The following is a 24,805-nucleotide window of genomic DNA, read 5'->3' as shown; positions in this document are numbered from 1 at the left end:
TTCGGTGATTGTTAGAACAGGATTGCTGGGTTCAAATAAGCAATTGTACGAGAGAATGGCTTAGCTGAATGGCTTAGCTTGACACATAGCAGCAGAGAGCAAAACTAAGTGGGTGTATCTTCAGCCCCATAAACGTTGGGGTAGTTTGTTATAAAGCATCCTTAATCAGAATGGCTAAAACTGATCAGTCAAAAGTTTGAATAATTTCCCTTCATTATAATTGAGAACTATTGTTAATTAAAATACAGTATAACAAGGCACAGTGAGGAAGGTAAATTTTTATTCAAGTGATAAAAACAACAGAGGTTAACATCCAAAATATATGAAGAAGGACTGTCCACCAAAAGTAATAGTGAATACTTTCTGAAGAAGATAACAACTTATTTTCAACTAGACCTGCTACAATTTTCTTAGATATGCCTGGTACACAATATTAATATTTCATCCTGTATGAGAAGACAGGATGTGACTGAGACTATAAACATAAAAAAGAATTAATTAAATATAAACTGGAATTTTTACATATGAATTTTAAAATAGAGATGATATGTTAAAATGTGAAAACAAGAAGGAGAATTTCATTAAAGAATTGGAAGCTAGAAGAATATTTTAAATTAGTATTCCATATCCATTTAGGTTACATTATCTTGTTGTGAAGCGAAAGTCTTATTTACTACCATGTGATTTTTAAAAATCCTTTTATGAAGGAAAGGTGAGGTGTACAAACAACTATATTTATGTGAACTAAATTCCAAATGAACATACAATTGTCAAAACAATGGAGAATCTTCTATTGTTTTTCTCCTGGGGTATCTCCCTAGTCTGTCATAAACCACTGGATCAAGCTTGCCCGGGTAGAAAGTCTCCAATGAGGCCAGAAAACTTGCAAAGCTTTGGTGATCAAGGCCTGCATGACGAATTTGAGATCTGAAAAGACTCAAATGTGTGGCAGGTTCTTCAGGTGAAACATTTTTGGAACTTTCTGTAGGGTTTGAGGACTAGACCAAGTCTCTGAAAGGAAGAGATAAATGTTCTTCAGGCACACCAGTATACTAGAAAGGGAAACTTCCCAAAGATCTGTGCTGCACGAATCATGAAACTTAGACAGAAGTTGGAATGAACATAGCTTTTACTTTCAATCAACCTACTTCCATGCCCCAAGAAATTATAGGGGATCAAGAATAGCTACCTCCTGGGAAAAAAAGAAAAAAGTGCATCTTGAGTTTATTATTTTATCTCACAAAACACTGATACAGAAATCAAAAAATAGATCAATGAGATGTCAGAGATAGCACCGAGTCCAAACCTTTGCTTTAGATGTTGGTATTCTTAATTGATGAAGAATTGATGGAGACCAGTAACCAGATGGTTTTGTTAATGAATAGTATTTATATATTTGAATATCTGTAGGGACAAGTAGGGGGAAGTACATACGTAATCTTTGTAGATGATAATATATCTGATATTAGAGTATTAATAACCAAAAAACAAAAGACAAAAAACAAAGGAAAAAAGGGAAAGAACCAATTAAATATGCTGAAATTAGAAAAATGATGTCATGGAGGAAATAAAAGATTAAAATACAGAACAAACCATACAGGGTGTATGTAAAGTTCATGTGCAATTCACAATGTAAAACTATTTCGAACTGCACATAAACTTTAAGGAGAGCCTGTATTTCCAATATGTGATGCATATAACCAATAAAAAGCCCACAGCAAAACTGTATAGCACTTATAGGCAATCAAGGATTTTTGTATCAAGAATATCTTTTAAATCCTACAAATCAATGACAGAGAGAGCACGTAGATACCATCTTGATAATGATTATTTATTTGTACCTAAGGCGTCCTTCTTTGAATGTCACTATGACTCTCATTGTTAATTTTCCCTTTTGGATAGGTTTTGTAATTCATTGAATTAAACTTCAGCAATTCTCAGAGTAAAGAGAATTTTCCTCGTCAGGTTCTTTCTAATTTTCCTGAATTCTCATCTTCGGAACTTGGATTTCCAATCCTTTTGAACTCTATGGGAAAGATAAGGTATACACTTACTAGCTGTGATGCAAATTTATTTATGTGCGTGTATAAAAATGCTCAGTCATGCTACCTCTAGCCACACTCAGGAGTGTTGTTTTCTCACTAAACCATTATTTCTATGAAACATAGTTTTAGAACCAGAAACATAATTGAGGTTACCTAAAGAAAAGCTGGGGCAAGTTGACTTGGTCTCATCAATCATAATTTTTTAAATCAATTCACCTGTATATGAACGTATTTAGAAATACATATGAACGTTAGCGAGTGAAGGCTGACTGAAACAATGCTGCAGGCAGACAAGTGACTTTAACACGAGAGACGTTTTGTTACTCTGACTCTCTTCACAGCATCCTTTACATCCTTGTTTCTCAGACTGTAAATCAATGGGTTTAACATGGGGATCACTAGTGTGTAGAACACAGAAACCACCTTCTCCTGCTCCACGGAGTATTGGGAGCTGGGCTGAATGTAATTAAAACTTAAGGTGCCATAGAATATGGTCACAGCAGTCAGGTGAGAGGCACAGGTGGAGAAGGCTTTCTGCCTGCCTGATGCTGAGCGGATTCTCAGAATAGCAATGGCAATGAATATGTAGGAAATGATCACAATCAAGAAGGTGCCCATGGCAATGACTCCGGAGAAAATTAAAAGCAAAAGCTCATTGATGGAAGTATCAGAACACGACAATTTTAGCAGTGGGGGAACATCACAGAAAAAATGGCCCACAACATTAGACCCACAGAAAGACAGTCTCCCTAAGCTTATAGTGTGTGTCAATGAGTTGATCATCCCACCTATGCATGACCCACAGACCAGCCCTATGCACCTTCTCCTAGACATGACTGTGGTGTAAAGCAAAGGGTTCACGATGGCCACGTAGCGGTCATATGCCATCACTGAGAGCAAGAAGCCTTCTGTGGTGATGAACACTCCAAAAAACAAGTGCTGCACTATGCAGGCAGAGATGGAGATGGTTTCTCTCTCAACCAAGAAGGTGGTCAGCATTTTGGGTGCAATAACTGATGAGTAGCAGGCATCCACAAATGAAAGGCAACTGAGGAAAAAGTACATGGGTGTGTGGAGCTGCGGGGTGACTTGGATTAAGAAGATCATGCCCAGATTCCCCAGCAAGGTAGTGGCATAAATCACCAGGAATAACACAAAAAGTGCAATTTTGAGTTCAGTGCGATCTGTCAATCCCAAAAGAATAAACTCAGTAACAACTGTAAAATTCTCTTCAGTCATTTTCAAGTTCCTTTCCTGGAAGTCTGTGGTGAGAAATATGAGAGGATTAGAATGGACACAGGAGAATCTGGTATATACATGTCAATATTAAATAGAAACATTCATACCCCTGTGTCTTTGGATAAGTAAATATTATTTTTCTACGCTAAATTTCTCAACTTAAAATTTTAGGAGCTTCACTACATTATCTCTTGATTTCTCTTCAGTGCTCGTTCTAATTCAATTCCATAAGGAAGTAAATGAAAAAACATTTTGGTGGTCAAAAATTTCAGTCTTTCTCCAAAAGGTCTGACTCCATACAGACACTGATGGCCACTGAAAGCATTACAAAATGATCATTCAGATCTCTCTGGATCTTTAAGAGGAGAAAATGATAGAAGATCTAAAATCAGCTGTGCTATTAACTATGCATGAAAGAATTATGATATAACCAGAAAACTGACAAAGATTAAGAGAGAGAGGTCTGGTCTCTAAAGATGATGGTGTGATATGCTGTAAAGTGAGGAAGTCAAGGGTGTCTCGTGAGCATCATGGAGAGAGACACCCAGAGAAGTCACTCAGCTCTGAGACTGAGAACACGAATATCTATGTCTTATCTAAGGGGGAGCCCTTAGACATTTTCATGGGTTCTCTGATACTTTAAATAAGTTACATATCTATTTTAGGTAGTTATTTTTGGCTATATAAATGCTATTGAGACAATATATGTAGGATATAATTATTTTTATTATTTTCTGTAAAGACATATATCATGTATATGTATATGTATACATAGTATATACACATATATAGTGTATACATATATAGTGTATATACTATAGTATAGCATAGACATAGAAATATGAAAGATAAGATTTTAAATGTGGATAACCACAATCAGCTTATGTTCTTAAATACATTTTTATATTGTTCATTTAATTATAAATATATCTGATAATTATGATTCCCTAATCCAATTTTTATTGCAAGGCTTTTCTTATATTTTTGATTTGAATATGTTTTCATAAAAATCCATATGCTAATAATACAATGGATCTCTCTTTTCTTTAACAATTCACCATATTCTATATTTAGCTGAGAACAACATGTATTCTTTAAAACAGAGATAAAAATGATAAAATTTAGATTATCTATGTGAGTTCTATTAATTCATTTCATTTAATATATTTCCTTGCTTCCAAAAATAAATGGCTGGCAGTAGCCTGAGCTGGAATTAAGATGTGTTGCTGTTATTACATATGATCATGTTAATTTGGGAAATTTATTTATTTTCTTTTAGTGTTGGCATAATTACACCTACCCCACAGGATTATTAAAAAGTAGTAAATACTTTATGCAAAATGCTAAGTGTTGCTTTAGGTGCAAAACAGGTACACAGATTATAGGTAGACATTACGGTAGATTTGTAGATAAGTAGTTAGGTAAGCAATATAGTGATGAACAATTTCTATCTGAGAATTTGGGGGAGGCTGCAGATATAAAGTTATGCAAAGAGTACATTAGTCAACCAATTATATTTCCTCAGTTTTATTTGAAATTATAAGTAATTGGAATTACGAATGGGTGGCTTATAATTTTTGTTAATTATTGGCCTGTATTGTGATTTACAATATTCTGCCCTGAGGTCTTCAGATTATTTTCCAAATTGCAGAAGTGCTTTCAATGAATTTCAAGAAATAATGTTAAAACTGGTATTCAAAACTGCATTATTCAACTACATCTGAAATGATAAGTATAGCAGCTACTTACACTTAATGTAAATATTTGAACAGAAACTGAAATTTCAATTGTTTTAATCGAGTATTTGATTAGTAATCAAGTACTCAGTAGGCACTTGTGGACATTGTTTTCCACAGCACAGATTAGAGAATGCTTCAGTCACTGCAAAAGTTGACTTAGAGCTCTCTTCTAACCCCTGCCTCTGAGAAAAATAAATAACATATTCTCAAGGAAGGAGTATACCTTTCAGATAGGGTTAATTCCAAGTATAAGTAAGGAAATAAGAATTTCACAATCCACTCACTCATGCATTAATTGAGGACAGGCCCATCTCCTCAAAATTTAAGGTGATTTTGTAGAGAATTGAATGATAGATATTCAGTTGGATTAACTCACCTCAAGAAGTCTTAACATACAAATGATTATATCAGATTTATAACTTAATTTTTAAAATAAATCTAGTAAATATGAGAAAATTCAACTAAAGAGGAAAATACTTGACAGCATAAACTTAACTTACCAAAAGATAATATAATAAAATTTCCGAGTTAGAAACATCACACCCTTTCCATGGTGTCTCACCTTGTACTCAAAAACAATTTGAGTTCATGATTATGCATGTATGGCTTGCAGAATTAGTAAATTCTTTTGCAATATTGAGCTGAATATAATTCCAGTTAAAAAACTTGAATGTAAATGCACAACATTGCATAAACTTGAATGTTAAATACACAACAAATACAAGGAAGAAAGTAATGAATAAAACCTTAAAGTACTTATTTTATTTTCCTTCTAGAGGAAAAATTTGGAAAAAGAATGGAGATGTATATGCAGGTATGTGTGTGTGTATATATATATATATATGTATCTCATACATCTATTACATCAACCACTAGTAAGCCCTATCATTGTTCATCCATTCTAGAGTAGCAAATGAAACCTTAGAGAACATACTTCTTCTTAAGGGATGTTGAGATTTCCCATGACTCATGTATTTCCCTAAAGTGTTTAATTAACTAAAATGCTATAAACACTTGGAAAAAAAGTCAAGCGATGTATGAAGATTCTTGAAGTAAAATTTAATGAAAATTATAGTTGAAAATAATTAGATCAATAGGATTATTAATTACCTAAGTGACAAATGGTTAGATGTTACTACATTAATTACAATTACATCTTTATGGTCATGTATAAGATAATGAATTTGAAAAGTGCTAATATAAGTAAAGTCATCTATTAAAAGCAACACACACACACATATGATGCAAACAACTTTCTTACGTTTGGATTGTCTATCTCCATTTTCACTTTAACATGCATAATGAGTTTGGAAGAATCCTGATGGAAATTTGTTTTACGTTCAATGTTTATGTTCATCGAACTAAGGTTACTGATGAATGATCTGCATCAGGAATTGTTAGACACTAGATGTAAAGGAGCTTCCAAACATGTTGGAATAATCATTTTTAGAAAGATTACAGAAAATTAATATACTTCCCCCAAAACATGTAACAGAATGTCTAGAAATGTGGTCTAAACACATAAGAAATATACATTAAAATTTGTAGGGAAAAATCACAGAGAAAAAAACAATAATCATAATAGGAAAAATCAGAAGACAGAATTTTTACTGATATGACAAATTGAAATTATGCATTTCTGAAGGTTGTTGTCAGTTCCTGTAACCAAAGCACCTATTATGAAACACTGAAAATACAGCAAAAAATAACTCTATTTCATGCAAACATTTAAATTTACAATTTAAAATTGAATAGAAATATATGATTTCATAACCAGTTTCTTGTAATTATCAAATAAATTGTGATAAGATGAAACACCCCACATTCAACAACCAGTATCTTAGGGAAAAATCCCTGAAATTATTTGGGAAATAACAAAATCATGCAAATTCCAAGACATTTGACACTGAATGGATGATTCATTTTCTCATTTTTGTGGCTTTTATTTTGAGGGGACATATAAGTCTAGACCATTAGATAGAAATTTCATTAAAAAAAAACAGTCTTTCTGAAGTAAAAAATAAGAAGCAGAGTTAATGACCACCATGGCCACAGAAGCCCTTGGACGAATCTCAAAAAAGATCTATCCAGGGAAAGAGACATTTATATTCCACATGAAACTCTGTCCAACTCATTATCATACACCAAGTAGGTCTGGGGCAGTTTTAGTACACCAGAAAAAGTTAAAAATATGAACTTATATTTGTATTATCACCCACAAGACAGAGTTTGTAGTCTGAGTCAAGCCATGTTAATTTCCTTCCAATGTGAAAACAAAACACTCTAGAGGAATATAACAAACTTCAGATATGTTCATAGTATAGTCCTACAATGTGCAAGATAGAATCCATAATTTCTTGCCCCCCAATTTTTCCAAAAAATTAGAGTAATGTTTGAATTTAGAACAGTTTGGGTTTTGGTTCTTTGACTCCCTTCTCAGTCTTACGAGGGTGCTGTGTGGGTCTGGTTTTTGTCTTCATTAGCTTTCTCCCTTCTCCTAGATAAATGAATGACCAACAAATGCATGGGAAACTGCCTATTATTATTGGTCATCGGGTCAATGAAATCCAAAATTGTAGTGAAATGCCATTTCATGCCAGTTCCCATTTCTATTTTGAAAATCACACACACAAAAAAAAACCAAAAAACCAAAAACAAAAAGAAAAACTCTTCTACCTGTAATACTTATGGCAAGGATGAGAAGAAAATTAGAACTTCATACATAGCTGTAGTTAATACAAAATGCTACAATACGTTTGAAAAGTTGACAGTGTCTTCCAAATTTAAATATACATTAGTAATTTCACCAGTAATTTCATCCTAAATCCAAAGTCCAGGAACAGAGAACCTGCCAAAGAAAAAATTAGTGCATATGTAAACAAACAGATTTCTGTAAGAATGATTATACTAGACTTTTAGTAACAACTCCAAATTAAAATACCCATCAATAGAATAATGGTTTCAGAATCATGACAGTCTTTCTCTCTCTGACGCTGCCCACCCAGAATGTCCAGGCACTGGAGTCGTGCAGTTCACAGGGATCCACTAGACCTCTGTGGCTTCTGCAGAGCAAACAGACAAGCTATAGAATATGAGAAAACATTCATATGCTGTATATCCAATAAAGGGCTAAAAACAAGACTGCACAAAGAACTCAAGAAAATCAAGAAAAACACCAAACCAACCCATTAAAGAGTGGGCAAAAGCTATAAACAGAAGCTTTTCAAGATAAGATAGACGAAAGGCCAATAAACATATGAAAAAATGCTCAATGTCACTAATCATCAGAGAAATGCAAATGAAAACCACAGTGAAATATCACCTAACTCCAGTGAGAATGGCTTCTATCAAGAAGTCCCAAAATAATAGATGCTGGTAGAGATGCAGAGAGAAAGGAACACACACACACACTATCAGAGGGACAGCAAACTCAGTCCCACTAATAGTGCCTCTATGGAAAATAGAATGGAGATTCCTCAAAGAACTAAAAGTAGACCTACCATTTGGTCCAGAAATCCCACTACCAAGTATTCATCCAAAGGAAAAAAGTCATTTTATCAAAAATAAATTTTACTACAATGTTTACTGAAGCACAATTCGCAATTGCAAAGATGTGGAATTAACTCAAGTGTCCATCAATTCGTGAGTGGATTAATTAAATGTGGCCTGTGATATATGCATATCATGGAGTACTACTCGGCCATAAAAAATATTTAATACCCTTTGCAACAAGCTACATGGAACTGGAGATTGGTCTCTCAAGGGAAGTATAACAAAAATGAGAAAATAAAAGTCACCTGTATACAGGTGCACAGATGGAAGTACAACACAATGGAAATCAATTAGTTGGGAGAGGTAGAGAGGATGGGTGAAATCATACCTAATGGGTACAATGTGCACTATCAGACACAGTTATAATTTTGACTCATTCAGTACTACAGCAATCTGTGTAACCAAAACACTTTTATCCCCACAATATTCTGAAATGAGAAAAAACAAACAAACATGGTATGTACATGTAATGGATTATCATGCAGTGAACCAAACAAAAAGTGCATAAATTAAAATAAATATGCTAAGTGAAAGCATCAAGATCAAGAGTATATATTGTGTGTTCTGTATTATGTGCAATTAAGGAAGAGAAAAAATGTCTAGAGATGGGGTTCATGGGCCTGGGGATGAGATGATGCCTGGGCATTAAGATAGAAGGTATATTTCCTTATGATGGAAATAACGTTGCGGTGTTTAGTTGCATTTCTTTGATGCAAAAAATGTTCTATACTTTGATTTAGATATTAGACAATAGGCATAAATGTAACAATTGTTTTACTCATCAACTTAGGCAATTTAGGTTTATGTTTCACTGCGTGTATACTTTTATTAATTCTTATATAAGTATCAAGGTCATAAAGGAAAAGGACACAGATAGACTGTAACAAAGGTGATGCACTGCCTTATAGTAGATTTTGCTCTCAATGAGATTGTACTGTTTTGATCACTATAGACTTTGATCATTAAAGTCTGGAAGTATGATACCTCCAGATTTGTTTTTATTTTTTAGAATTGTGTTGGTTATTTGGCTTTTTTTTTCTGGTTCTTTATGAAATGAAGAACTATTTTCAAAATTCCTCTAAGTATGACATTGGTACCTTAATAGGGATTGCATTAAGTCTGTAGTTTGCTTTAGATGGTATGAACATCTTAGCAATGTTAATTCTTCACAGCCATGAGCTAATAAATTCATCCATTTATGAACATCTTCTTTTATTTCTTTTCTGAGGGTTTCATAGTTTTCTCTGTAACGATACTTCATGTTCTTCATTAGGCATATTCCCAGGTACTTTATTTTCTTTGACGCTACTGAGAAGAGTACTGTATTTTTGGTTTGAGTCTGAGCTTGAGTTTAATTGGCATATATGAAAGCTACTGATTTGTGGACATTGATTTTATATCCGAGTTATTACTATATTTTTTATCACTTCCAGGAGACTTGGAGTTGAACCCCTTGGGTTTTCTAAGATCATATCATCAGCAAAGATGATCTCCTTCTATTGCCTGATTGCATTGGCTAGAGCTTCCAGCACTATGTTGAATAGTGGTGACAGTGGACATCCTTGTCTGGTTCCAGTTCTAAGTGGAAATGATTTAAGCTTTACTCTGTTTGATACGGTATTGGTTGTGGGTTTGTTGTAGATGGCTTCAATCAATTGAAACATGTAGCATGTATGCCTATTTTCTTATGTGTTCTTATCAGAAAAGGATACTGAATTTTGTTGAATGTTTTTTCTGCATCTATTAAGAAGATCATGTGTGATCAAAACAGCATGGTACTGTCATAAAAATAGAGACATAGATCTATGGACTAGAATAGAGAACCTAGAGACAAAAACCAACCACATATCACTATAGAGACATAGATCTATGGACTAGAATAGAGAACCTAGAGATAAAAACCAAAAACCCTAAAGACATAGATCTATGGAATAGAGTAGAGAATCTAGAGATAAAACCAACCACATATAACCATAAAGACATAGATCTATGGAATAGAGAACCTAGAGATAAAAACCAACCACGTATCACCACCTGATCTTCAATAAACCAAACATAAGCATAAACAGGCAAAAGAATCCTCATTTAATAAATTGTGTTGGGAAAACTGGTTAGCCATATACAAAGGATGAAACTGTATCTGCATTGCTCACAGCTTATAAAAATTGACTCACACTGGATAAAACACTTAAATCTAAGGCATACAATAATAAAAACTCTAGAAGTAAGAGTGGGAAAAACTTGTGACAATATCTGCCTGGGAAGAGACTTTATGAAGAAGACCCTCTTGGCAGTTGCAGTAACATAAAAAAAAAAAGATAAATGGGACATGATCAAGCAACAAACCTTCTGCACACTAAGGCACTATAACTAAAGCAAACGTACAACATTTGAATGGGAGAAGATATTTGCCTGCTATGAACTTGACAAAGGCCTAATAATCTACAGATAACTCAAACAACCCCATTTATCTTTGGGCAAGAGACATGAGCAGAACCTTCTTCCAAGAAGACAAATGAATGGCCAAAACAAACCCATGAAAAAGTGTTCATTGTCCCTAATCATCAGAAAAGCGCAAATGAAAACCACCTTGAGATATCACCTAACCTCAGTAAGAAGAGCCCACATCATGAAGTCTCAAAGGTGTAGATGTCGATGGGGTTGCAACCATTATAGTCCTTTTGGAAAGAAGTATGAAGAATTCTCAAGGAGCTAAATGTAGACCTTCCATATGATCCCACGATCGCATTACTAGATATCTACACAGAAGAAAAAAATAATCATTTGCCATAAGGACATTTACAGTAGAATGTTTATCATAGTTCAATTCACGTTTGCCAAGATGTAGGAACAATCCAAGAGCCCATCAACTCACGAAGGGATAAATAAACTAAGGCATATGTTTACCATGGAATACTATCAACCATAAAGAAAGATGGAGACTTTGTATCTTTTGTATTTACCTGGATGGATTTGGAAAACATCTTCCTAGGTATCACAAGAATGGAAAGAAAAGCACCTAATGTACTCAATACTAATATGAAACTAGTAAATAAGCTACTGTACTCCCACTCAAGAAGAAAAGAAAGCAGAATTAAATTCAGGGTAGGGAGGAGATAGGCAGAAGACCAGAGAAGAGATTGTTTTGTAAGCTCTCACCTAATGGATACAATGTAGGTGTATATGGCACATTTCCCAGGTAAGGGCTTAACAATGACTTGGACTTTTACCTAACCAATGCAAGCAACGTAACCTAATTGTTTATATTCATATATTAATCTGAAATTTTAAAAACTGAGGTGGTACTGAACGTTATACAACAGTGCTCAGATCCCAACTCAGGAGATACAACTTACTGTAATTAGGAGGTCATTTCTGTAACATATTACATTATAATAACTGTTAGCACACTTGCCATGTGAAAGAAAAATCAGAGGTGATACTCTGATTTAAAATAATCCAGTTGTCAATTTTATGACTTTGGACAAGTTACATAGCTTATAAGAGCTTGATTTATTCTCAATATGGGAATAGTAATATCTATCACACATAAAAGGGCTAAAGGATGTATTTTTAACCTGGTTCCCACTACACATTTGTACTTGAATAACACATTCAAAGAAAAATTGTTTGCAATAATGATATTGTCATTCATAATGTCATCATGGCATTGGAAGTGTTACAGTTTTACTGGGCTAAAGCTAACACCAATTTATTGTCCAAACTGACTTTAGAATTGACTTTGCTAGTGAGTGACTGACTACTTACAGGTCTCCATGGGACTGTACACATCATTTATGTTGTTTTTCTCCTTTCCTATAATTTTCCCTTACATTTTTCTCACTGGGGAATATGGAAGTTTTTCTAGTATTTATAAGGCACTTCAAGGCAGTTTTCTCAAGTCTCTTCCATCACTTGGACATAATAATTTGTACGAATTACATGCTACTTCCTCAGAGAACATCACACAGAGAGAAGAGAAACGTAAATTCTTTCTGCCCAAAGAAACCATAAGAATAATCTGGGATAAGAAAATTTATTTTTTCATTAAAGGTAAGTGGATATTAGCTATCATTGATTTTGTTGGTAATTTCTCATTACTTCTGGCTTTTCGCTATAGACATTCTTATGGTAAATGCCAGCTAATTCCTTCAAATAAACCACAAAAATATTTTTTCTCCTTTATTAATTAGGGTTGCATAGAGTAGTATTGTAGAGCCTTGAGTCCTAGGAAATGAAAAGATGTCCTACACATATTTGATTTATTAGTGTTGATACAGGTATATGAACATTGCAAATGAAGAAATACATGAAAATTGATCACCAATTTCATATATTAGAATCTAAGATTGGGATTGGGGATGCTCACTGCTGTGTCTTCATTTTGAAGAGTGGGCATTGCACACTGAGCAGACTGGCAAATGACAAAATGAATTAACTGTTATGGAATAATGAAAATAATCCCTAAATATCAAATATTTTCTAACTGATTTCACCCCGTATAAAGATTTAAATAACAGGCATTTTCCAGATAAGAAGAACAGGCATAGTAAAATAATCCAGTCATCTTCAGAGGGAGATAATAATTGGCTGTGAAAATAGAAATGGTCTAATGTAAATTTGTGAAATGAATGAATGATGAGGTAGTAATCAGTAAAATATTTGAAAATCACTGTCTTATGCTCTACAAATACTCTATTTACAATTCCATAAATAAGTTATAACAATGTAATAAATGCTAAAATAAATGCTTTTAAATGATTTGTGGGACCTATTATCTCTGCAGTGTTAGAGTAGAAGAGATAAAATATATTTAATATTAAAAACTAAATATCTCTTAAGATTGAAATAAAGCATATCTTTTAGCAGGAGTGGATTCATATCTCGTGTTTCTTGAAGGTTATTCTATTTTGAGGTTTTCTATTAAAAATAAATAAAATATACGTGCATGTTGATATATAAATATAAACATGAGTATTTGTTTATAATGAGAAATAATTTTAAAATCTCAGTTTTAAACAAATTAAAGATCAAAATTATCATAAAATCTATAAATGCAGTAGTTTTATTAATAAAATTTCAGCGATACCTCAGATATCAGGTGGTAGGAGTGGCCTCAGAAGCCACCACTACACCATAATATGTAATATTCAATGATTTTGAAACTATACCTCCTAGACATTAAATGATATTATTAACTAAATTTTCCTTAGTTGTTTTCTACAAATGCTGCTAGACCCAGCAGTGTGCCAGTGTGCTAGAATGGAAGTTTGAATGGGGAAATACAGGCTTAACTCATTATGATTAAATACCTTATCTTCACAACATTCACAGAGATACATCGCTTTGAGAGTACGTAGCTAAAGTCCTCAAGGAACTTAGAAGCGGTGATAAGGAACCCTAACCCTCACGCTTCACTATGTTCATGTTATTTATGCCTTTCTCTTTACGAACATCAAAATCCCACTGGAATTGTGCAGTAGAAATGGAAGTGTATTTAAGAAAAACTGTCATGAGATTGTATAGATGAAATAAAGTCTAATATGTCTCCACTGACAGCTGTGCAGTTTTTCTTATCAATGAATATTTTAATCTATGTTGCATATATTCATCTAGATCCCTACTTTGGGGGAAGTAAAAAATTCTATCATTTACTAACATTCCAAAGTCAGATGTAGGAATTAATATTCCTTATTATGAAAAGAAGCTTTCATTCTATCTACAAATACTATAATTTGTTTATATGACACTACATGAAAGGTATTAACCGCCCTCCTATTTCTTCCTAGAAGAGGTAACTTTGACCAAATGGTCCAACAGAATCTAACAGTGCTGACTGAATTCATTCTGATGGGAGTCACAAGGCAGCCTGAGCTCCAGCTTCCCCTTTTTGGGGTCTTCCTCATCATCTACCTGATCACAGTGGTGGGCAACCTGGGCATGATCATTCTGACCAAGCTCGACTCCCGGCTGCATATACCTATGTACTTTTTTATCAGGCACTTGGCTTTAGTTGATCTTGGAAATTCGACTGTCATCTGTCCCAAGATGCTAGCAAATTTCATTGTGGATGAAAATATTATTTCCTATCCTGCATGTGGCATACAGATGGCATTCTTCATTGTATTCATTGTAAGTGAACTTTTCATCCTGTCTGCCATGGCTTATGACCGCTATGTGGCCATCTGTAGCCCTCTGCTCTACAACATGATCTTGTCTCAGGGACTCTGCCACGTGCTGGTGGGCATTCCATATCTCTACAGCACTTTTCAGGCTCTGTTTTTCACTACTAAGATTTTTACATTGACTTTCTGTGGCTCTGACATCATCAATCATTTCTACTGTGATGTTGTTCCCTTGTTACCTATGCTCTGCTCAAATGCACAGGAAATAGAATGGTTGATCATACTATTTTCAGCATTTAATCTGATTTCCTCCCTCCTGGTAGTCCTAGTGTCCTACCTGCTAATTCTGTTAGCCGTATTTCGAATGCACTCTGCAGAGGGGAGAAAGAAAGCTTTCTCCACGTGTGGTTCTCATCTGACAGTGGTGGTTGTGTTCTTCGGGTCTCTCCTCTTCATGTACGTGCAGCCCAAATCCACTCACTCCTATGATACTGATAAAATAGCCTCTGTGTTTTACACATTAGTGATCCCCATGCTGAACCCCTTGATATACAGTTTTAGGAACAAAGAGGTTAAAAACGCCTTCCACAGGGTCTTTAAACATTGATGGAAACATTATGTATAATGTTTAAAGTAGAACATCGTACTAGTAAATTACAATAAAGGCAACGTCATTGACAGTATTTCTAATAGCTACATCACATTCTCTGTGGATCCAGAGCACATTTTAAATATAACACACTGACAAAGTATTTTCCATGTATTCAGCTGAAATAACTCATATTTTAGATCTCAATTAAGTGGGGCTTTCTTATCAAAAGGCTTTTCTTATGATTCAATATTTTCTTTAGTATTTCCAAGAAATCGCACATTTTTCCCAAAGTGAATACTTAATAAACTCCCTACATCAGCAACTATGGCTTTGTTTTTGTCAATTATTTTTTAGGATAGGTATCTTCCCTGACCCATTTTCTTAGTATTTTATGAATCTTAAGCAACAGTGTAAACTAAGTGATTATTTTTCAAGTAACAGAAGCCCCTTTTAAGGGGTATTGGATAACTTGCTTCAAAAAAAAAAAAGTTTTGGGTGGCACCCGTGGCTCAGTGAGTAGGGCACCAGCCCCATATACTGAGGGTAATGGGTTCAAACCCAGCCCCGGCCTAACTGCAACAAAAAAATAGCCAGGTGTTGTGGCGGTCACCTATAGTCCCAGCTACTTGGGAGGCTGAGGCAAGAGAATCGCCTAAGCCCAAGGAGTTGGAGGTTGCCGTGAGCTGTGACTTCACAGCACTCTACCAAGGGTTAATAAGTGAAATTCTTCTCTCAAAAAAAAAAAAAGTTTCATCATGCTAAAGACTGATTTTTAATTGGAGAGCTTAGCCCAATTGAATGTAAAGTAATTGCAGATAATGAGGATTTTCTTCTGCATACAGCTATTTATTTTCCATATGCAATATTATTTTTCTTTGCTTATTCTTTTCTCCACTACGAGGTCAGGTTGAGTATATGGCTAAACACTATTTTGTGCATGCATACAGCAATAGTCCATAGGCTGTTAAAAAAGATTAGGTAACTGGGGCAGCACCTGTGGCTCAAAGGAGTAGGGCACCAGCCGGAGGTTGTGGGTTCAAACCCAGCCCAGGCCAAAAAAACAAAGAAATTTCAAGAAAAGAGTAGGTAATACAAAACTGTCACTGTGTGATTATATGTATTTTATACATGAATACAGATGGGATAAATGGATAAGAAATAAAGTTTATAGTTCAGTTAATTGTACTAGACGCTTATAGACCAAAAAAGGCAGATCAGCAAAGTTAGCATACCAAGTGAGAGGAAGAAATAATGCTGGGTACAGAATGGGAGAGGAAAGGTTTCCAGTGTTTTTATCACACACATTGGATTAAAATTTGCAGTGTCTGTCAATAGTGTGTGTGTGTATGTTGTAGTGTATGTAAGCTCCTTTGTGGTAAACTGTATATTTTCTGCTGGTGTATTTTCGAGTTGGATTTGATATTGGTTGTTTACATGGTATTTGATGATTTAACGTGCTCAGTCATATGAATGTACTCAAGTCCAGTAAACTCCTCATTATCCGGAACTCAAACAAACGGAACTCTCAAGCAGTCAGCATGCGACCTGCCTCCACCTGCCAAACAAACGAACAAACAAAACCGCAAAACATCAAGTGGGGTTTAAACTTAGCACTCTGTGTGGTAAGTCCATCCCTAGGTGAAGGCTTCACGCATCACTCCTGCGGCTCCCACGTGTTCTCTATAGCAGTTTTAAATGTTAACTGTGTTGCTGGATTTAAAAAAATATGGTAGAGAAATCGAAAAGGATAGTGACCACTTAATGAAAATTGTACTCTGTAGTGCATTTGCAAAGCTGTTGTATAACGAAATAAAACTGTGTCACAGTAAGTGAAGTCTTTATCTGCCTTAATTTGCTCTTAATTAGTGGATTTCAATATTAATATCAAGTCAAAGCAGAACTTATGGTATGGTATGGTATGGGGTGTTTTTAGCAGTAACTCTCAACCAATCAGAAACCACATTTACCAGGACTCTACCAATCCCCACGGGTCCTGGATAATGGCGCTATTACTATATAATTATTCCAAACAGTGAGATTCCAGTCTTTCCTCATCAATGCATTTTTTTTCTACATATGAGATTATTCACTGAACATACTTTGTAATTTAGTAATACATAGGTTCTGAAGGCCTCCTGATTTTACCTCACTCAGCCCGTTTTTAGAAGTCAGTGGATATGTGTGTATCAGTTGAGGTTGTTCATAAAAACTCTTTTGTTTATCATTTTACACAAATATTATTACTTTACAACCATTTGCCTGGTTTTATTGATTGTTACTTCCAAATTTACATGAGCAATTACCCTTGTTTCAAAGTTGTATTCCAGTCTTTTTCTTATCTTTGAGTAAGAGGGCCATTGTGCAATGCCTTTCTTTCGCTGGGTTAACAATTCTCAGTTTGATCAATATTGAAGATGAACCATATTTTTAGTGGCTTTAATTGTTTGACTACATCAATCGATTGACAGGCTTGTGAGAAGCAAAAGGAAATAATTCTATACATCACACCTGGCATATTTCCAATTCTAGTGTGGTCTGATATATAAGCAAGGATATAGAGTTATCTTTACTGTTGGACAAAATAGCTCCACACCACTACCCACAATCTTACAGATAATATGACTAAATATCATCACTTTTAATAGTCCTAGAATTTTACTGACAGTGCCAGAGTCTGGAATATTTACTTAGTTAATATTATTAATAATAATTATTAGTTAATTATTATTTACTTAGTACTTATAATTTACTTAGTTAATTATTAATAATAATACTATTATTATTTCCAATATAACCAATTGAGATTAAATATCTCATTGGAATAAAATTAAATAGCTCATAGTACATTGTCATGTGAGGATAAGTATGACCAAATCTTTGATGCAATGAAAATAAAATCTTAAAGTGGGCATCAGAATCACAATAATAATACTTCACATTTACTGACTACCATATAAGGCATTTTTCATGTCTCAAATAGTTTACTAATTACAACATCTCTGTGAGGCAAGTTCTACTAAATTTTCTTTCTTCAGTGATAAAGTAGAGGCTCACAAAAAAAAGTAAATTGCCAAGATTTTGCCAAGGCATATTACATACGAAAATCAGGATTCAAAGTCAGGTGATACAATTGCAGATTTTATGCTCTTAGCAAACACCCTTCATTGTCTTTTTTTTTTTTTAATTTCAAATTAATATGAGCGTAAAAAATTTTCAGATTATATTTACACTTCTTAGCTCAAGATCATGTTGCAGAAGATCCCTTCACCAGGGGGTGTGCTGAACACCCTCACATTGTACACGTTAAGTGAGATCTGGCCAATTGTCCTCTCCCTCCCTTTGCACTCTCACTTCTTCCCTTTCTGCCTTCTCCCTTGCAAGATTATATTTGTTATTCATATGGGCATCCAATTGTTTATATATTAGTTTCATTTTAATATTGAGTACATTGAATTTTTTTTCATTCTTGTGATATTTTACTAAGAAGACTGTGTTTCAACTCCGTCCCATAAAAATAAAAGATGTAATGTCTCCATTTTTCTGATGGCTGCCACAGTTTGCTAAACCATTCATGGGCTGATGGGAATTTGGGTTGCTTCCATGACTTGACAATGAAGAACTGAGCTGCAATAAATGTTCTGGTGCAAGTGTCTTTGTGGTAAAATGATTTTTGTTCTTCTGGGTAGATATCTAGCAATGGGTTTGTGGGATCAAATGATCAACTTTTGATTCTTTTGGTCAACTTTGAGGATTCTCCATACTCTTTCCATAAAGGTTGCATTAGTTTGCAATCCCACCTGCAGTATAGAAGTGCTCTCTCTTCTCCATATCCATGCCAGCATCTGCAGATTTGGGATTTTATGATGTGGGCTAATCTTACTGGAGTGAGTTGATATCTCAGAGTCATTATGATTTGCATTTCTCTGATGATTAAAGACTATGAGCATTTTCCTATATTGTTTCTTAAGTCATCTTTCTGTTTCTCTGATGTCACCATGATGTGACAGATAGTTATGAGTTTGCCATATGAAAGGATAAGGTATTTAAATGTACATAGTGTGGTGTGGCAGTCTTACAGAGATGAAGCTCTAATTTCAAATATTCTAGTTATCAATTATGTGACTTCCTGGAAATTACATGATTTATCTTAGCTTTTTTCTTCTGAATATGGGAATAGTAATACATATTTCCCATGCACAGATTAAAGAATATATTTTAACTCAGTTGAAATCCATCTGATAATCATAAAGTCACTTATAATTTCTCCATGATTTTGAAACTGTTCCATTCTTACTAAGACGAAGCTGATTGAGTACAATGAACACAACTGAATTAATACTCAGTTAACTCTTGACTGAGTGTTGGTGAATGAATGCGTATCTTCATATCATGTCTGTCTCTATGGAACAGTTCACAACACTTACGTTGTTTTGTTCCTTCCCTTGAATTGTCCCTTACATTTTTTCACTGGGGAATCCATACCGTGTATTACATAATTAGTAGGCATAGGAAGGCACTTTTTTAAAGTCTCTCAGAGGATTTGGGCATAGTGATCTGAATGAATTACATACTATTTCCCTAGGGAACACCACAAGGAAAGAAAATCATAAATTCTTCCTACCTGAAGAAAAAGTGTGAGTAACTTGGGAGAAGAAAATTGTATTTGTCATTAAAGGTGAGTCCATGAGAATTGTCATTGATTTTGGTTACCTGGCTGAGGATAATTTCCCATTACTTTTGTTCTCTGACCATAAACATTCAAAAGATGACTGACAGTTTGTTCTTTCAAAGACAGCAAAAAAAAATATTAATACCACCTTTGATAACTGGCTTCCCTAGTAAAGTATGATATCTGGGCATGATGGGTTCAGCAGATGTCCTAGACCAATTGATTAATGAGCAGAGAGAGAATAAAATTCAGATATTACACGTGAAGAGAAATTTAGAAATGCCTAAAAACATTATCATTGAGCACATATTTTACAATCTAATTAGGTTAAGATTTTGAGATAAAATGAAATACATCCAATTACATCGAAATTTCACATAAACAAGAAGTACTGTGAACATATGAAATGCAATACTTCAAATCAAATGTTTTAATATAATTATTTCATGCAATATTTCATAAGATTCAAATAATTTCCAAAAGCTATCACATGTGCAATTTTTTTGTTTATTTTTCCTGCTTGGTTACTTATAACGTTTTTTTTTAGCTCTAGGCATTGCAAATTGATTGCTTAGATTAGCAAGTAAATGGAATTTTTAAAGTTATAGTGTTATTGAGAACTCCCTGAAACCTAAATAGTTCCTAATAAATTTCATGTTATTTAAAGATTGAAACTTCAGACATCCTTTTGCACACTTTTGTACCCTGTTCCCTCTATTGGTTAATAATAAATGGAGGTATTCATAGCAAGCTCAGAATGGATTATAAATATTCTCCAGGATAGGGTGAAAAAAAAGAGAAAACGCTTTAGAAGAAGGTAACAACTGACAGTGAAAATGTACATACATTCCATAAATACTAAAAAAAAATTATTTTAGTGCTAAATAGTTTTTTAAACTTCAATGGACTTCAAAGTGGTGGGACTGACACTGGAATTCTGAACTCAATTCTCAGTTCAGTCAGTTCTATATTCTGTCATAAACACTATATCAGCAGGTCCTTTAGCACTGAAAATTGATAACGTTTTCAAGATTGGTTAGGCTATGGTTATTATTAGTCCTTTTCAGGTCCTTTAGCACTGAAAATTGATAAGGTTGTCAAGATTGAATAGGCTATGGTTATTATTTGTGGGAGAAGAAGAAACCTGAAAGGGGAGTAGAATTTAATGGAGAAACACTCGGAGAGCTTCATCTAGGAAAAAGGGTGGAAGAGGATCACCCACAATTATTTCTCATATTCCCAGTCCATAGATCAGGTTGGCAAAATGTTTAGCAATAGTGAGCATATTCAAGGAATTGGTCCCAGCTGAAACAAGTGTCTTTAGATTGCAGCTGCTCCGAACTATACATTTGGACCTTCAGGAGAACTCCCAGAAGTTTCTACTCAATAGCTGTGCAGCTAAAGCTGATATTCTATTCCATTATATAATTCTGCATTTTATCTGACTGAATATTTTGAAATCCAAGTACTATTGCAATTGAAACTCACTCTGAAAGCATTGTAGATTTTCCCTGAATAGAAATATTTTATATGTGATAGGAAAAGGATTCAAATGGATTAGACTTAATCACCTTTAGTATCTTTAATCAATCCAGTTCCATTTTCTGTAATTGATTTCTGATGTAATTTTTAGCAAATAAAAGGGAAGTGTTTTTCACTGAAATATTTTTAATGACAGCATTATTCTTTTGAATACTACATTCTGTGATTCTATAAATTGACTAACATTTAATAATACATGACGCCATAAATGCTCAAACAATTTTATAACTGCTTTATAAACCCTATCATAAGAGGGAATAAAGCATATATAATTAAATAATTTAAATCTCTGAGGATTGACTTAAGCTATATATTTTTGCAGGAATACATGTAGATCCTGTGTGCCTGTAAACCTATTCTAATTTGTTTTCTAAAATAAAATTATATATGCATTTTGAGATGTAAATATGGGTATTTATGTATAATAGAATCACAAGAAAATTTCAAATCTCATGAACACACATGTAAAATCCAAAAATATAATATGTTCATTAGTAACATCTAAAATTCATCTCATTGTATGGGTAGTAAGAACAGCCTATGAAGACTTTCTTAAATCAGAAAAGGGAATATTATTTAATTCACTGTTTTGTACCAATGAAATATATCCAGTGATCATCAGAGTATTAACTTATACTGTACTGCGTGGATCCCACAATTGCAGACATGCCATACACCCTGACATTAGTTGAAGTATGATAAAGCAGAAGTTGGAGTGAGGAGAGAAAATGGGCTTAATTGATCATGGCTACCATATCTGACATTTGCAATGCACTTCGTGAGTGCATTCATAAGGCCCCACACAGAACAGTCAAAGGGCAAATATAGGATCTCCATTCTAACCTTCATTACTTTATTGTAATCTGTGCCTCGAAGTTTAGGAATATCAAAATTAAACAAGAATTCTTATATGTGAGATGTCATCATGCAAATAAAATAGTCTAATATTTTTATAACCATATGGTTTTATTTTAATAGGCATATTCTACAAAACGTGCTGGAACACTTCAATCTGTGCCACATCAGTGCGTGTATTTCATATGAATCCCTCTTTATGGAAAGTATAAGATTCTGCCTTTTATTTTATTTCTAAATGAAAATTGTTTCTATTCAATATCATAATAAAAATTTCCAATCTGTCTATAAATATTATAGTTTGTCTAAGTGACACTATATAAAAATCCTAAAAACAACACTCCTTTTTATTCTTGGAAGCAATTATTTGACTAAATGGTCCAAGAGAATCTAACAGTGCTGACTGAATTCGTTCTGATGGGAGTCACAACACGGCCCGAGCTGCAGCTTCCCCTTTTGGGGGTCTTCCTCATCATCTACATAGTCACAGTGGTGGGCAATCTTGGGATAATCTTTCTGACCAAGCTCGACTCCCGGTTACACACACCAATGTACTTTTTTATCAGACACCTGGCTTACATTGACCTTGGTAATTCTACTGTCATTTGTCCCAAGATGCTGGTAAATTTTGTTGTGGATCAAAATACCATTTCCTATTCTGCATGTGCTACCCAGCTGGCTTTCTTCCTCATGTTCATTATCGGTGAATTTTTCATCCTTTCTGCCATGGCTTATGACCGCTATGTGGCCATCTGTAGCCCTCTGCTCTACAACATGATCATGTCTCAGAGACTCTGCCACATGCTGGTGGGCATTCCATATCTCTACAGCACTTTTCAGGCTCTGTTTTTCACTACTAAGATTTTTACATTGACCTTCTGTGGCTCTAATGTTATCAGTCATTTCTATTGTGATGATATTCCCTTGTTACCTATGCTCTGCTCAAACGCACAAGAAATAGAATTGTTGATCATACTATTTTCAGCATTTAATCTGATTTCCTCCCTCCTGGTAGTCCTAGTGTCCTACCTGCTAATTCTGTTAGCCGTATTTCGAATGCACTCTGCAGAGGGGAGAAAGAAAGCTTTCTCCACGTGTGGTTCTCATCTGACAGTGGTGGTTGTGTTCTATGGGTCTCTCCTCTTCATGTACGTGCAGCCCAAATCCACTCACTCCTACGATACTGATAAAATAGCCTCTGTGTTTTACACATTAGTGATCCCCATGCTGAACCCCTTGATATACAGTTTTAGGAACAAAGAGGTTAAAAATGCCTTCCACAGGGTGTTTATGAATTTTTGCAAATTTTTTATTTAATAATCAACATGAAATATTGTTATAATAATGTGACATAGGCCAATATCAATTGATAATATTCTTAAAATAGGTTTCCTTGCCTTTAGCCAAATTAACTATCATTTCAGATCTCAAATGTTATTTCTTTAGCAATATTTCTTAGGTCTGATTCACTGTTTCTTTTAGTGATTTTGTAGAACATCATATTTCTTCCTCTAGGAATACTTTTTAAAATCTACATCAGTAAACCATAAGATTGTTTATAATAGTTATTTTCTTAATCAGAAAGATATTGTTTTCTTTTGTTTTTTTTCTGAACATATAACAATAATGTAAACAATGAGAATCTCTTGTGGAGAGCATAATAGAGCAAATTGTTGTTTTTCTATTAAATCCATTCTGCTATCTCTGCCTTTCAAGTGACGTGTTTGTTGCATGTAAATGTAATGTAATTACAGATAACAGGCTTCTTTCTGGCACACTGTTATCTTTTTCCTAAATGTCATATAATTTACTTCTTCTTGTTCATCATTTCCTTTATTATATGTTCCTCTTCTTTTATGGATGAGGTGCCTATAGTGAAGTGACTTGGCCATTAAAAGAATGAGCAGGGAATTATAGTCTGAACAATTTCCAGATACCACACTGGGCAATAAGATATGCCATTCCCAAAAGGCTGGAGTGTATAGTGATTCCTGCTCAGTCTATGGATGTCTGAGAGAAAGCTCAGAAGTAAAATCCATTTGGAATTCCTACTCATTAGTTTGCATTCCCACCAGCAGTGTAGTAGTGTTCCCTTTTCTCCGCAACCCTGCCAGCATCTGTGATTTTGGGATTTTGTGATATGGGCTAATCTAACTGGTGTTAGATGATATCTCAGAGTGGTTTTGATTTGCATTTCTCTGATGATTAAGTATGGTGAGCATTTTTTCATATATCTATAGGCCATGTGTCTGTCTTCTTCAGAGAAGTTTCTCTTTATGCAAACTAATACGTCCCTTTTGGAAAACCATATGGAGAACACTCAGAGATCTAAATATAGATTTACCATTTGATCCTGTAATTCCTCTGTTAGGTATATACCAAGAAGACCATAAATCACGCTATAATACAGATTGTACCAGAATGTTCATTGCAGCCCAATTCACAAT

General features: G+C 34.3%; 3 protein-coding genes across 3 annotated transcripts; 2 read left to right on the top strand and 1 right to left on the bottom strand.

The window, feature by feature from the left end:
* Positions 1-2,345: 2,345 nt before the first annotated feature.
* Positions 2,346-3,293, bottom strand: LOC100950689 (olfactory receptor 1052-like). The gene has a single exon (XM_003802473.2). The coding sequence runs from the start codon at positions 3,282-3,284 to the stop codon at positions 2,346-2,348; it is 939 nt and encodes a 312-aa protein (XP_003802521.1). The 5' UTR covers positions 3,285-3,293.
* Positions 3,294-14,383: 11,090 nt separating this feature from the next.
* LOC100950889 (olfactory receptor 8K5-like) lies at positions 14,384-15,307 on the top strand. Its single transcript, XM_003802401.1, has one exon. It carries the CDS (start codon positions 14,384-14,386, stop codon positions 15,305-15,307), a length of 924 nt encoding a protein of 307 aa, XP_003802449.1.
* A 7,426-nt stretch (positions 15,308-22,733) lies between these two features.
* LOC100950383 (olfactory receptor 8K5-like) lies at positions 22,734-23,675 on the top strand. Its single transcript, XM_003802472.1, has one exon. It carries the CDS (start codon positions 22,734-22,736, stop codon positions 23,673-23,675), a length of 942 nt encoding a protein of 313 aa, XP_003802520.1.
* Positions 23,676-24,805: the final 1,130 nt, after the last annotated feature.

The sequence above is a fragment of the Otolemur garnettii genome, unplaced genomic scaffold, assembly GCF_000181295.1.
Source record: "Otolemur garnettii isolate 467f Iridium unplaced genomic scaffold, OtoGar3 scaffold00247, whole genome shotgun sequence".
Classification (NCBI taxonomy): Eukaryota; Metazoa; Chordata; class Mammalia; order Primates; family Galagidae; genus Otolemur; species Otolemur garnettii.
The sequence above is the reverse complement of the archived record's forward strand: the minus strand, read 5'-3'. Positions and strand labels throughout refer to the sequence as shown.

Bases quoted from the DNA above. Each gene is read 5' to 3' on its own strand.
- LOC100950689 (XM_003802473.2), bottom strand. From the start codon at position 3,284: ATGACTGAAGAGAATTTTACAGTTGTTACTGAGTTTATTCTTTTGGGA.
- LOC100950889 (XM_003802401.1), top strand. From the start codon at position 14,384: ATGGTCCAACAGAATCTAACAGTGCTGACTGAATTCATTCTGATGGGA.
- LOC100950383 (XM_003802472.1), top strand. From the start codon at position 22,734: ATGGTCCAAGAGAATCTAACAGTGCTGACTGAATTCGTTCTGATGGGA.